The sequence below is a fragment of the Colossoma macropomum genome, unplaced genomic scaffold (assembly GCF_904425465.1).
Source record: "Colossoma macropomum unplaced genomic scaffold, Colossoma_macropomum, whole genome shotgun sequence".
NCBI classification, from domain to species: Eukaryota; Metazoa; Chordata; class Actinopteri; order Characiformes; family Serrasalmidae; genus Colossoma; species Colossoma macropomum.
The window spans coordinates 42,310,728-42,324,649 of NW_023494803.1; the positions used below are offsets into that span (position 1 = coordinate 42,310,728).

General features: G+C 44.0%; 2 protein-coding genes across 2 annotated transcripts in view; one reads left to right on the top strand and one right to left on the bottom strand.

The window, feature by feature from the left end:
* The window catches only part of ralgapa1 (Ral GTPase activating protein catalytic subunit alpha 1), a 154,782-nt gene extending 144,503 nt beyond the window's left edge, over window positions 1-10,279 (top strand). Inside the window, exon 42 of the mRNA XM_036593818.1 lies at window positions 7,309-10,279. Within this exon, the coding sequence (XP_036449711.1) occupies window positions 7,309-7,451 (143 nt within the window). The 3' untranslated portion in view covers window positions 7,452-10,279. The remainder of the gene's footprint in view (window positions 1-7,308) is intronic.
* Window positions 10,280-11,179: 900 nt separating this feature from the next.
* Window positions 11,180-13,695, bottom strand: LOC118823224 (insulinoma-associated protein 1a). The gene is made up of 3 exons (XM_036592656.1): window positions 13,531-13,695; window positions 12,744-13,421; window positions 11,180-12,634 (listed from the first exon to the last, which is right to left on the bottom strand). Exons 1-3 carry the CDS (start codon window positions 13,693-13,695, stop codon window positions 12,296-12,298), a joined length of 1,182 nt encoding a protein of 393 aa, XP_036448549.1. The 3' UTR covers window positions 11,180-12,295.
* Between the last annotated feature and the right edge of the window lie 227 nt (window positions 13,696-13,922).

Here is a 13,922-nt window from a genome sequence, read left to right on the forward strand (position 1 = left end):
TCGGGCACCTCAGCTTCTTTCTTTGAATTGTCCCGTTCCACCTTAAAAGGTGCACCAGTTAAGACTACACGCACAATGCTGTGTGGAAGGTCACTGTCTGTGGAGGGCAAAACAAAACGTGGGGAGGGCGACGTTTTCATAGGACGGAACTAACATGCACGTGCGGCCGGACCGGCTATAAATACAAAAACAGAGAGGCTCAGATTACAGCACGCACACACACAGAGGGGGCGTGGCTTCATTCTCTGCTCAGGACGCTGTTTCTCCACTATGTCTTTACATAGAAAACAGCTGTTTGCTGCTATAATAATGTTTAAAATGTCGCTTATAGAACCTTTAATTATCAATATTGAATAGTGTGGAAGTGTAGCGTGATTTCTGACATCGCCCAGCCGTACAGTTGGTTTCAGCTGTTTCTCAGGTCCAACACACTCTCTCCATCACTCAGTCCTGCTTTTGTGTGTGTGTGTGTGTGTGTGTGAGTGTGTGTAACACCAGGCCTCTATGGGCTCCGGTCACTTCCTAACCCCAAATGATCATGATTCTGTTTCTGTTTCTTTCTGTTTCTTTCTTTTTATTTTCGTTCCCATTTTTATTATCTTGGTTTGTTTTTGTTTGTTTGTTTATTTTTCCCCCCCTTTAGATGATAATGTTACACTTGTGTGTATCTAAAGGTAAGACTCCATGGAGACTCCTGGACCCCGAGGCTGGTTTGTTTTGCTTGTTTGGAGTTCTCTCTCTTTCATTTCTCTTCTTTTTTCTTCCCTCTGTTCTTCCTTTCGGCACTGACCGCAGTTTCTCCTCCGTCTCTTACACGCTCACTGATTCTCCGTGTTCTCTGTCCAGTGACGTTTGGTGCATTCAGCTCATCTGCATGTGCAGCACATTAAAGGTCCTAACACTAACTCGGCCCGGCACTCGTCTCTCTCTCTCTCTCTCTCTCTCTCTCTCTCTCTCTCTCTCCTTTCACTGTCACACTCTTCTCTTCCTCTGGTTGTGATTCATGTATGTGATTAATACCCTTCGCATGGACTACCATCATTTTATCCACAGAGTGTTCATTTTTGACCTTTAACTTACATGTTTGTCTGTTTGTCTGTCTGTCTGTCTGTATTTGAAACCTTTCAGGGTAGTTTTAGCTTTCTTTTCTAAAACAGATGAAAGTTAGTGTGATACTGTGTCAGATGTGAGAAGTCCTGAAGAAACAAACTGTACTTAAGTAAACGTTTGGGGTCTGTCTCAAAATCCTGCTCAGTTAAAAGTGGAAGTGTGGAGCCAGAAATGTGCTTTGTTGGTCCCAAAGTCTGAGAGCACTGGTGACAATGATTCCATTTGCATTCCTCTGTAATTTAATAGGCCCTTTTCACAAGAAACGGAAGCGTGTAAACGCCAGGTAAAACAAGTCCTGCTGTTGCCTTTCAGACAGTTACTAACCTCAGAAATACAGGTGTTCGTATCACTTCAGCACCACAGGAAGGTGTCTCACTTTATCTTTGTCATAGTTGCCAAGACTGAAATTGGAGGATGAGTCTAGAACTGTTGGAGAACCAAACAGTGTTTGAGTCCAGACTAAATAAAGGATATAAATGATGAGTGGAAAAATTTCTTCACAGCTATCAGAGCACAGTTACGTCAGCTACCGTCTACAGAGAGAGAAAGGTGAAAATAAGTCAGCTTCTTGTTCAGATTTTCCCATTCCACCTTAAATGCTGCAGCAGTTACATTCTGGCGGCTCAGGTACCATTTAAGGTGGAACCATCAGCATCAGTGAATGAACAGCTCCCCGCTGAGCTCTCGCTCTCTCAGATACTGACAGCTTTTGAGGGAGGAAATGAAAACTGTTCCTCTGAAAGCGGCTGAAGCAGCAACTTTAAGACACAAACTGCATGTTAACGTTAGTCAGCAGTGCTGAAACACCACTGAGACTGAGATGAGGCTGTTTTTGCTTTAAGCTTGAACACTTGAGCCCACAACGAGCACTTCCAGCAGAATCAATGCAGAAATGTGAAAAAGGCCGATACAGAGTTTTCATTCCAAATGAGATTATCAGCAGAACAAACTGAGTGCATTTCAGAATTTCTAAGTATTTGGTGGTGTCCCCCTTTCACTTTAATGACCGCGTGCACTCGAGCTGTATGAACTCCACAGGTTTGTGTAAAAGTCTCTGATCTGCAGATCAAATCCGCCTGAGAGTCGCCTGAACATGAGCTTCACTAGAGGAGATCAGACTAAAAGCAATCTGACCTTTATGTGACCTTAACATGGTCAATTTCTCATTTGCTTGTAATGAAGAGTTTTTATTGTGTTCAGTTGTTCAAGATTCTAAAACTTTGTTGTTTATTTCCAAGTTTAAATTAAAAAATACTTTTTTTGATGTGCTCTCAGACTTTTGGACTTCACTGTACAAACACATTCGAGCACAAACTGCAGCGCCAAAGAGTCAAAACATGCAAATAGAACCTGAACGCAGTGAAATATAAATATATAAATCTGCTTTGACTGTATTTAAACCAAAACTACACAAAATACGTCATATTTTATCTGATCAACTTCAAAAACTGATGCTGCAACACAGTCCAAACAGGTTGGGACAGGAGCAGTTTAAGACTACCTACTTTAAAAAAAAGATGGTTCTTCAAAGGTTCTTTAGGAAAGACAGTGGTTCTGTTTAGAACCATAAACACTCAAAGAACCAGTCGCATGATAATACGGTTGTTCTCATGGCGAAATGCAGATTACTGTATTATATCCTTCTATATAGCACCAGAAAGGGTTCTGCTATTTTTATGATGTCAAGCTTGTAATCCCTTTCGGTGCTGTATAGAACCATCTACAACACATTCTCCATCAATCTGAAGAACCATTTCGCCATGCAGAGAACCATTTAAGCATGCAGATGGTTCTTTGAGAGTTCATGGTTCTGTATAGAAGCATTGTCTTCACTAAAGAACCCTTGAAGAACCATTTTTAAGAGTGTAAGAACATGGTGAAATCTTGAACAGGTGATATAATCATGCTTGGGTGTAAGAGGGGCAAGTCTGACATCAGAGCAATAGCAGAACCCTTTTTGGTGCTATATGGAACCATTTACAACACATTCTCCATCAATCTGAAGAACCATTTCACCATGCAAAGAAGAACTTAAGCATGCAAATAGTTGTTTGAGTGTTGATGGTTCTATATAGAGCCGTTTTAAAGGCTGTTTTGTGTGGAAGGTAAAGGAGTGAAGGTTCTAGATATTGCGCGGTTCTGTACATGTCTGTGCGTTTCTACACCTGCTGCTGTTTTCCTCCCAGCCTGCTCACACCGTTTATCTCTTCTTCGCTTTTTTCTTCCTCCTGCCATCACTGCACTCCTTCCTCCTCCTCTCCATCACTCCATCCCTCTCTCCTCCTCTTCACCCCCACCCTCACCTGTCATCCCTCCATCCTTCTTTTCCTGTCTTTCTTTTTCTCTTTTTCTCTCCCCTCTTTCTTTCTGTTCCTCTGACTCCTTATTCTCACTCCCCTCTTTCTCTATGTCTTCCCTCTGTCTTCCCTCTCTCCCTCATTTTCTCACCATCCTTTCTTTCTGTCTCTTTCTGTCTTTCTCTCCCTGTCTGTTTTTCTCTCTCATGTTCTCTACCTCTCCATTTCTACCAACCCTCCTCTCTCTCTCTATTTCTCTGTGTTCTCTCTTTATCTCTCCATTTCTCCATCCTCCTTCTTTCTTTCTCTCTCTCTCATCTGTTCTTTTTCTCCATTTCTCCAACCCTGCTTCTCTCCCTTTCTCGTTCTTTCCCACTCTCTCTCTCTCTTTCTCTCTCTCATCTGTTGTCTCTTTTTCTCTCTTCTGTCTCTCTCTCTCTCTCTTGTTTTCTGTCTTCATCTCTTCCTTCTGTCTTCTCCTTGTACCCCTCTTTTTTCCTCTCTATCCAAATTCTCCAACTCTCTATCTCTTCATCCCCCTTCTTTTTTTCCTCTCTCTCACTCTGTTTGTCTGTTCTCTCTATCTCTCCATTTCTCCAACCCGTCCTCTCTCTCTCTCTATCTCTCCATTTCTCCAACCCGTCCTCTCTCTCTCTCTCTCTCTCTCTCTCTCTCTCTCTCTCTCTCTCTCGCTTTCTCTCTCTGTCATCTGTTTTCTCTTTTCCTCCCTTTCTCCAACGCCTTCTGTCTCTCTCTCTTGTTTTCTCTCATCTCTTCCTTCTGTCTTCTTGCCCCTCTCTCTCTCTCCCTCTTTATCCAACTCTCCCCTCTCTCTCTTTCTCTCATCTCTTCCCTCTATCTCTCTCGTTTCTCTGTCTTTCTTTCCCCGTATGTCTTTCCCTCTGTCTCTCTCTCCCTTGTTTTCTCTCTTCATCTCTTCCTTCTGTCTCCCCTCTTTTTTCCTCTCTCTATTCAAATTCTCCAACTCTCTGTCTCTTCCCTTTTTTTCTCTCATCTCTCTCTACCTTTCTCTTCCTTCTTTCTCTCTCATCTGTTCTCTCTTTATCTCTCCATTTTTTTCTCCAATCCCTTCTCTCTCTCTGTATATATCCCTCTATATCCCTGTAAATTCTCTCTCTCTCCCTGTTCTGCATGCTCTGTCCATCACCTCCTCCTTTTCCCCCCTTTTCTCCTCTCATTTCTTTCTCCTAAGAGAGAAATGGTGTGATGTTCCTCCTCCTCTCTAATCCTCCATTAGAGCACATTGGGCTGAAGGTAAAGGGGAAAGGCTTGAAACGGAAGGTGTTTCACGCTAGCTGTGAATGGTACGCTAAAAATACACAGAAATTAATAAAGAAATTTCTGCCCCCCCGTAGTAGTTTTTGTGCACTGCTGTAACTGCCCCCCCACCCCACCCCCTTTTGGGACTACTAGGTGTGAGTTCTCAGCGTTGATTAGCCGTGGCCTCCCCTGAGAGTCGCTGTGTGAAATTCACCCACAGTTCCCTCCACGTTCCCCACCCGCTCCTCAGAGGAAACGCTGCTTTCACAGTTATCTCTCGCAGTTGGTTACTTGATATAATTTCGTATGACATGTCAGAGCGTCTGTCGCTTCGGTCTGTAACGCTGTCACGAGTCTTAATCCAGGAGATGGTGTCACGGTGACAAACGCTGGAGACGTTTGAAATTCACAACCAGGCGATTATCCTTTCATTCTAGACTTTAGTCTCCCGTTTGCCTTCTAATGTGGAGCAAATCCCAATCTGCAAAAAATAAAACTAATCGCTCTACGCTTTGATCAGTGTTCAAACTAATTACACAGATCATTTAGTCTTTATTCCAAACTACTGCTTATTCAGATTTTATATTCAGAAAAACAAATACTAATGAGGTTGGATATCCATGTATTTGCATTTGTTACTGAGTGTAGGATAACGATCAATCAATTAGTCAATCCATTAAAATAAATAAATCAAATGTATTTAACCTCAGGGAACACTGAGGGTGACCCTCATTTTTAATGTTGCCGAGTTGATACAGAACAATGGATTGATAATGTGTAAGAACATGTCAAATAATAAAAGTAAATTTAATAAAAATTACTCAAATCAGGTAAATAAAAAAAACATGAATAATGAAAATATATAAAAATATGAAACAATAATTAAAATGTAGTTAAAATGTAAAAGTTAATAAAATCAAATCAAAATAAAATAAAAGGAGAATAAGATCAAAAATTTGCTAAAAATAATTAAAATGATATAAAATAATAAAATAATCGTAATTAAAATAAGAATAAGAATATGAATAATAATAATTAAACAAACAAATAATAAAATAATGAAAATAAGACAATAAAATTGAGGATCAGGTAAAACAGTGTCAGGTAGAGTGGAGGTGGTTAGAGAGTAAGAGTTTAAAATGACCGAGTGACCCAGCGAGTGACCCTCTGGAACTAAAGACGATGATGATGATAATAAAAATACTAATTATATTAGGATCTAATTATATTTAGATCCATGTATGCTTCTTGTAGTCTGTTTTTAATGCTGTCTGAAGAAAACTTTGATAAATTTATTCAAAAATTATATTAAATACACGTAACACTGTATTACAGTGGCTGTAGACTAGGGCTGAGTATCGTTAAAAAAATTCAATATCGATACTTTTTCGATATTTCTTAAAGCTGCACTGTGTAAGATTTGGAGACCTCTCTGGTGGAAATGTGTAACTGCACGCAGCCTGCAGTAGAACATTATGTTCGGCCTCCTTCATCGTGAATTAAATTTGTTTTAAAAATTGCATTTTTAAGTTTGAATACAGTTTTCTGTGTAATTTTCATCAATTTTCATGGCTTATTTCAGGTCTGTTCTCTAAACACCGCGCTGCTTCGCACGCGCAGCCTGTAGGACAGCGCTGACCAGTTAACATGACCGCCAAAATGAAAAGCAGGACTTTCCGTGTTGCTCACACTACACAGACGCAGTATGTGTGAATCAGGCCTTAGACTGTCATTTTAGGTATTGAGTGACATGGAAAGTCCCATTTCCCCCAGTAATTTTTGAACTTCTAGCCTTAATACAGACCTAAAAATTGGTGCTCTAAAAATGCGAATATTTCCATTGTGGTCCTCTATTTGTTTTGCCATTTTGGTTTTATTCATTTATTTATTTTTGAATAATATATATAATTTGAGAACACTGTATTGTGTGAAAGTTTCACGATGAATGAATAGAAATTACCCAAATAAAATATTATAATAAATATTACATGGATGTTTTTTAAACGTTTTTTGAGATATAAGGTTTTGTTCTGACAGCAACAGTGTACTAATTTGAAAATCTGCATTATGAGTAATTTAGCAGTCTTTCTATGAGAGCTTCAGATTTTTGCAATTAAATAAACAATCACTGGTTACGTTTCCACCGGTTTGGCCTCCAGCAGCGCTGACTGCACCAGTAGTGATATTATTGCTACAATAGTCGTGTTTTCTGAAGATACGTTCTGTCTTATGTGTGTATATATATAAAATGCATGCATATATGTAGCCTAAACTCTTAGGAAAGGCAGATAATCATAACAGAAAACTGAAAGAATTATGTGGCCCAGCGTTTAGCATATTTGACATATTTGCTGTTTAATAGACAAAATAAACGATGGAAACTACAGAGAAAACCGAATTAGCCTAGCATTTAGCATGACATCACTGCTAAGCCTGTGTAGCCTGCGTGCTTAAAGTGTTAGCACCCTTAAAATGTCTACACCCCCCCCCCTTGGTAGAGCTGAGTAGAGCTAGTTTAGCGTTGGACTGTGTGTTGTTTCTCCTTGTTGTGTGTTATCGGCTGTGGTGGGCAGACAGTGGGGGGCTCTGATGGTTTTCTTTCTCCCCCCTCCCCCCACAGGCTCATGCCTCGAGAACCAGCCCGAAAACCCGAACGCTCCTCCGGACGCCAGCGACTTAGCGTCGCCAATGTCTCCTCGGGCTAGCAAGAGCCGCATGTCCATGAAGCTCCGCCGCTCGTCCGGATCGGCCAACAAGACCTGACCAGACCCGCCCTGACCTCACCTGACCTTCGTCATGCCACGTACACAATCACTCCAACACACCTGCACTAGCACTTCCCGAGCTTTCCCATCACCTTTGCACTGGACGCACCACTTTCATGGCCACGCCCCCGCCTATGATGTCACAATGGCCATTCACCATGCAGCCAGACTCCGCCCCTCCAGGAACGAGCCAAAGAGATGGAAATCAAAGAGGAAAAGAAACTTTTAAGAAGCCTTTATCAGTACAGATACGAGTTCCTGGACAAGTACAGGTTCTAGAACCAGGTTCTAGAATAAGTACAGATACATGTTCTGGGATAAGTACCAGAAAAACTGATAGCATTTTTTTACTGTTTGTTAAGTACAAGTTCCACCCAGTAAAAGTTGTTGAATGAAAGTGCCAGTTTCCAGGACAAGTACGAGTCTCTGACCCAGTACAGGTTCTAGAGCCAGTTTATGTATAAGTTCCAAACAAGTTCGAGTTCCAGAACAAGGACAAAAATAAGTTCCAGAACAAATTAATAGTATTTTCACTGTTTAAGTTCTGCTACCAGTACCATTTTCAGGACACAAGTTCCAAAAAATTAAAAAACATGAGTGCCAGGAAAAATACAAGCTCCAGAGCAAGTACAGGTTCTAGAGCTATTACAGGTTCCAGGACAGGTGCAAGTGCAAAAACAAGTTCCGAGATAAGTTCCATGAAATTCCATGAACTTATTCTGGCACTTGTATTTGTACTTGTTCTGGAACTTAAGAACTTATGATCAAAAACAAGTACCAGTTTCAAGACAAGTACAAAAACGAGTTCCAGGACAAGTACAGCTTACTTAAGAAGTACAGGCTCTAGAACCAGTACAAGTTCTGGAGTAAGTTTCATAAAGTTCCATGAACTTCAGAACTTATCCTGGAACTTGTACTAGTTCTGCAACTTGTACAAGGATACAGTATAGGCTCTAGATCTAGTACTAGTTCCTGAACAAGTACAAATACGAGTTCCAGGACAAGTTCTAGTTCCTTAAAAAGCACAGGCTCTAGAACCAGTACATGTTCCAGGACAAGTAAGAGTTTCTTAACAAGTACAAGCTCTAGAACCAGTACAAGTTCCAGAACAAGTACAGGCTCTAGATCCTGTACAAGTTCCAGAACAAGTACAGGCTATAGATCCTGGACAAGTTCCAGAAAAGTACAAGTTCCTAAACAAGCACAGGCTCTAGATCCAGTACAAGTTCCAGAACAAGTACAAATGCGAGCTCCGGGATGAAAAGACAGGTGTGCATTTGCACCGTCCACTAAGTACAGATTGGAGAGTGAGTCCGAGTCTGAGTCCGAGTGCGAGCAGGCAGCAGTGCGTCTACGCTGTGTGCTGATTGGACGCTGTTCTAAAGTGGAGGCTGCTGTTACTCTCCTGTAAAAGTGCCAGTGGTTCTGAAGTGAGGAGGGTCCACAGGTTCTCTGAGGCTCCGTGTGTTTTGGTTACTGCTCTGGGATCTTCGAGGCGTTTTGTATCTGTACAGACGAGGAAAGAAGCCTTCTCTGTAAGCCGGTCGCTAAACAGAGAGGGCTGGACAGGTCAAGCGGCGATGTAGACGTGCGCTGAACCACTCAAACACTTCCTGCTGTTACTTTAATGCTGTCTGGGTTTCTTTTTTAACACTACGTGATGTTTTTATTGGATTTTGACAGACGACACTACTGTTTTCTTTTCTTTATCACTTTCTTTAAAGTGTAAAATCAGTTTTCACCTGATTCAGAATGTCATTGGTCTTTTTTTTCTTGGGTTGATATATTCTGTTATACAGAACCACCTTGTTTTTTCACTCCTAATGATCATACGTGTGTGTATATATATATAAATATGAAATATATACATATTTAAAGTATGTGTATAGTGTATGAACAGTATCTGGTCTGTGTACATATTTAACAGTATTTAAATCAGCCAAAAAAGAGCAAAAAGCAAACTTTTGAAACGAACCTCAAGCCACTTAGAACAAACGCTGATGCGTCGTCCATTTCTCTGTCCACTCTGGTCACCGTTCGACAAGGCGGAGCTTCAGTGGAAATCTGACGGTTATCGTGTGTGTGTGTGAAAAAGTGTTTGGGTTTAATACAGTAGGTTCTATACTGTAAAGGGACTTCAGGATCAGATTTTTAGATGTAGAGCTTCAGCAATGTGATAAGCTTATGATTTAAAGGGCAATTCCACCCGTTTTTCAAAATTCAGTATAAATTCAGCATCAATTCAGCATGATTGAGTGTGTGAGGTGTAAACAGAGAGATTCAGAGTGGTTTGGTGTGAAATGGTTCAGATGTCTTTACAGTGGTGGTGATAGGAACCAGGGGTCGCCATGACTACAACACAAATATAGACATTTTATTTACTATCCAGAACCACCAGTGAACCTACACGAGTCTTCTGAGTTTATATGATGGGAAATCTGAAATAATAGGTTTCCCTTGGGGACTGTTTTGCCTCATAGCGCTTGTACCCCTCTACATTAAACAGGTTTGTAATCCATAACCGTCTCATAAAAAGCAGCAGTCAGCTTTTATAGGTGGACGTCTGGTTCCCATCACCACCACTGTAGATTTTTTGGTGAACGGTTCCTTTAAAAATACACCAAAGGGAGCCTTTCTCAGTACTGTAATCATTAAAGGGGAATTCCGCCAAATTTTCTAAATTCCCGACAGTGGTGGTGATAGGAACCAGGGGTCGTCATGACTACAACACACATATAGACGTTTTATTTACTATCCGGAACCACCATTTTAATAGATAAAAAAAAATCAACATGTATATAAATAAATTTAAGGCCAAAATCTTCTCAAAACTATCATAAAACAGTGTCTCAGTCATCAGGCAGTGAATTCATAACCATTTCATGTAGTAACTTTCTGTGAGGGAGCTTTTAGAGGTGGACGTCTGGTTCCTATCACCACCACTGTGAACAGTTCTGACTCAGTAAGTTTCTCTTGAACAGAGCGTTTCACACCAAACCACTCTGAACCGCTCTGATTACATCTTAACCACTTAATTATGCAGAAATTTTGAAAAATGGGTGGGGTATCCCTTTTATGATGAAGCCCAAGAGTAAGAGTTTAGCTGAAAGAAAGAGGTCAGTTCAAGGTTTCTCCTTTTTAGAGAGCATCTAGAGTGAAATAGAGCACTTGTTAAAGCGCAGACGTTCTGTGTCTTGATTTTCAGGGTGATTTTTTGAGAAATGGTCACTGAAGGTCAGTCCCGGGAGGTGGATCGGAGTGTGATGTTGCGAGTGGACGCGAAAGAGAAATTTGAATGTTACTGCTGACCAAATGCTGCATGACGCCAGTACTAACCGCATGTGTTACGCAACCACACAACACGCACACAGGTGTATGTACACAAACCCATCATATTGTCATACTGTAGTATCTATACATTTGTAATGGACATCAAAGGAGGATGTGGAAAATTAAAGTGTATTCTTACCACACAGCTCGACCAGCCTGCTTCCTCATTTCCATTCAAAAACACAAACCACAAGCGGATACTTCAGCGTTCAGTTTTATTCACCTTTGGATTGGGACAGCTGCAAACGTGTGGGATACATATGAAAATATAATAATATTACACGTCACATAAAAGCCTCTCCTTTATTATTTCATGATCTGTGTTTTTGTTGTCGTACGTTTTCTTTTCGTAGGCAGGAATAAAGCACACGGGCCAGTAAACAAACAAAAACAAAGCACGGTTACATTTATTTACACCGAATAGTTGATGAACCCGGATTGGGAATAAAGTTTTATACCAGTTACTGCATCTCAGATAAACAAGAAAATACTGATTATAATATGAGCAGAACACAAACACTTCATACAGCGTTAATGAGTGTGAATGTATGGCTGAGTCCCAATTCAATCCCTGTAGTGCGCAGAGGGCCTCCAGCTTCCAGTCCAGGATTTTGGAATTACCAGTAATAATAATCTTTATTATTACATCATTTTTCATTTTAGTCAAGTGATTTACAAATGGGCATAAGCACAACATCAGGAAGAAGCTCTAAATGGGAATTATATTTGCAAACTGCAGGAGAAAATGAGCCGCAGTGCTTCTAGCCATATTGTCAGTGTCAGAACCAAACCTTGTTGATTTTAATTTTTAACTCTGTTTAAAAATATGAGCTGCTCTTTGCATCATATTGAAGTTTTAGGACGACCGGACCAACGGAAATGGTCCAAAATGACTTGGAAAAAAATATTTTTGCATTAACCTGCATTGAAAGTTAAGTCAGTTTTCTGCTTCTCCTGTAAAGTTGCTTTTTTGGAGATGGACGCAGCTGCGTGGTGGTCTTTTAATCTGGTTTTAGTCAAGCTTGCTCTCCTGAACTTTCTGGAATGATCTTCCACCAACCGAGCTGTAAGAGATCCTACAGCAGGGAGTGCACAACTCTGGTCCTGAAGGGCCAGTGTCCAGCACAGTTTGGTGATTTACCTATTCAAACACACCTGATTACACTTAAATGCCAGGTTTAGTGGGTGTGTTTGAGTGAACTGGCAACCTCTGAATTGGCTAGATGCTGGCCCACCAGGACCCCTGTCTTAGAGGTGTGCACTAAGCCTGCCTGTGCTGAGCGGAGTGGACTAGATGGGCTCCAACAGCCACTAAGTGTCATCAGCAAGACCTTTAACTGTTAGCTGAACTACTAGTCTTTCCTACCAGCGATCACAAAACCCAGGACACTGGACTCGCGGACTGGATTCAGAGGCCTCTTGCTGTGTGCACTATGTAGGGAGCAGGGAGTGTGAATTGAGACTCGGCCCACACGTGTCTAAACTGGGTATACAAGTGTCTCTCTGGATGTATCAGCACACCGGTCTAGGGGGCACGTGCATCATGGCAGCGCGCGCGCTCTCAGCAGTGTGGCACCTGCTCAGGTGCGCGCTCAGTCCGTGCGCGCTGTAGAGGGAGGGACAGAACTCCACCCCGCCTCCGATCCCCCCTACACTCACACCAACAGCCCCCATACCCACACCTACATGCGCGCTCCCGGGCCACAACGCGCGCTCTTCTCCTCCTGCTGCTCCTCCTGCGCCTGCGCGCGCGTGTCCCCGGCACAGTCCGCACGTGAACCTTCCCTGCTCGGTCTCGTGCACGGAGTGGGGGGCGGCGGTGATGGTGGAGGCGGTGGTGGTGGTCAGGTGCTTCCTCAGGTGCGCGTGCGTGCGGAACGTCCGGCTGCAGTAGCGGCACGCGCGCGCGCCCCCTTCGCCGGCGTCGTCTTCCTCTTCTGGTCCCGCGTGCTTTCCTCGCCCTCCTGCTGCTCGCGTTCTCCTTCCCTTCCTCCTTGTTGTCCTTGCTGTCCGCGTGCTTGATGCTCATGCTGATGTTGTTGTTGTTGTGGTCCGCGTGCCCCTGCCCGTGCTGCTGCTGCTGCTGCTGCTGCTGCTGCTCGCGCGGTCTGTGCCACCTGCGGTGCGATGCCAGGTTGGCGGGGCAGCTGAACACCTTGGCGCACTCGGGACACCGGTACTCCACGCGCACGATGCGCGAGCACCTGTGCTGCGCGAGCGCGAACGGGTCCGCGTACTCTTCCTTGCACAGCTGGCAGATGAACTCGCGCAGGGGGCGCGCGCCTCCAGAGCCGGATCCGGACGCGCCGGAGCCAGAGGTGCCCCCGGCGTGCGCGCGCCCGGGCGCGGGACTCCTCTCCTTCTCCCTGCGGAGGATCGCGAGCCCCAGAACGGGCGAAGTGGACTCTTCGTCCTCCGCGCTCAGATGCTGCTGATGTTTGCGCGCGACCCTCGCCGGCTTCTTGCGGCTCCGCGCGCTCTGCGCGTGGGCGTTGTGGGCGCTGTGGGCGCTGTGGGCGCGCACCGCCGACTCCGCGTGACCCTGCTGCTGCTGCAACAGCAGCGCGCGCGCCACGGAGCTGGCGCTGAGCGGGAACGACTCGGCCACAGCTGGGGAGCGCGCGGGAAAGAGCTGCTGCTGGAGATGATGATGATGATGATGATGATGAAGGTTATGATGGGGGTGATGCTGTGGCTCCTCGCGAGGATGAAGATCAGGCTGCGGCTGCTGCTGTGGCGTCGCGCACCGGCGGGCTGTCGTCTGCAGCGCGCGCTGTTATAGTTGGGGTCATCGCGCTGATGGTGGTGCTGGTGGTCGGCTGCTCGAGCTCGTTGTGCTCGTCCTCGCGGGCTCGGTACACGGCCCCGTACGGCGCGCGCCTGCTCCTCTTCACCAGGAAGCCGCGCGGCATCTCGAAGTCCGCGCGCGCAGGAGGAGGATGAGGGTGCTGATGCTGATGCTGATGCTCCGTCCGCGCGCTTCTTGTGTGCGTTTCATCCTGCCGGGTTTGAAGCTTTTATCCACAGCCCTCGGCCAATCAGCGCTCAGAGCGGAGTGGGCGGGGCTACGCTAATGAACACATCCGGGTAATGAAGCCGTAATGAGTGGGTTTGGGTTTCAACACTGCAGAACTCACCA

Excerpts from the sequence above, each read along its gene's own strand:
- LOC118823224 (XM_036592656.1), bottom strand. The coding sequence starts at position 13,695 with ATGCCGCGCGGCTTCCTGGTGAAGAGGAGCAGGCGCGCGCCGTACGGG. Across the intron at positions 13,422-13,530 it reads CTGCAGACGACAGCCCGCCG|CAGCAGCTCTTTCCCGCGCG; the intron begins GTGCGCGACGCC and ends CATCATCTCCAG. Across the intron at positions 12,635-12,743 it reads AGAACGCGAGCAGCAGGAGG|CACCTGACCACCACCACCGC; the intron begins GCGAGGAAAGCA and ends CACCTGAGGAAG.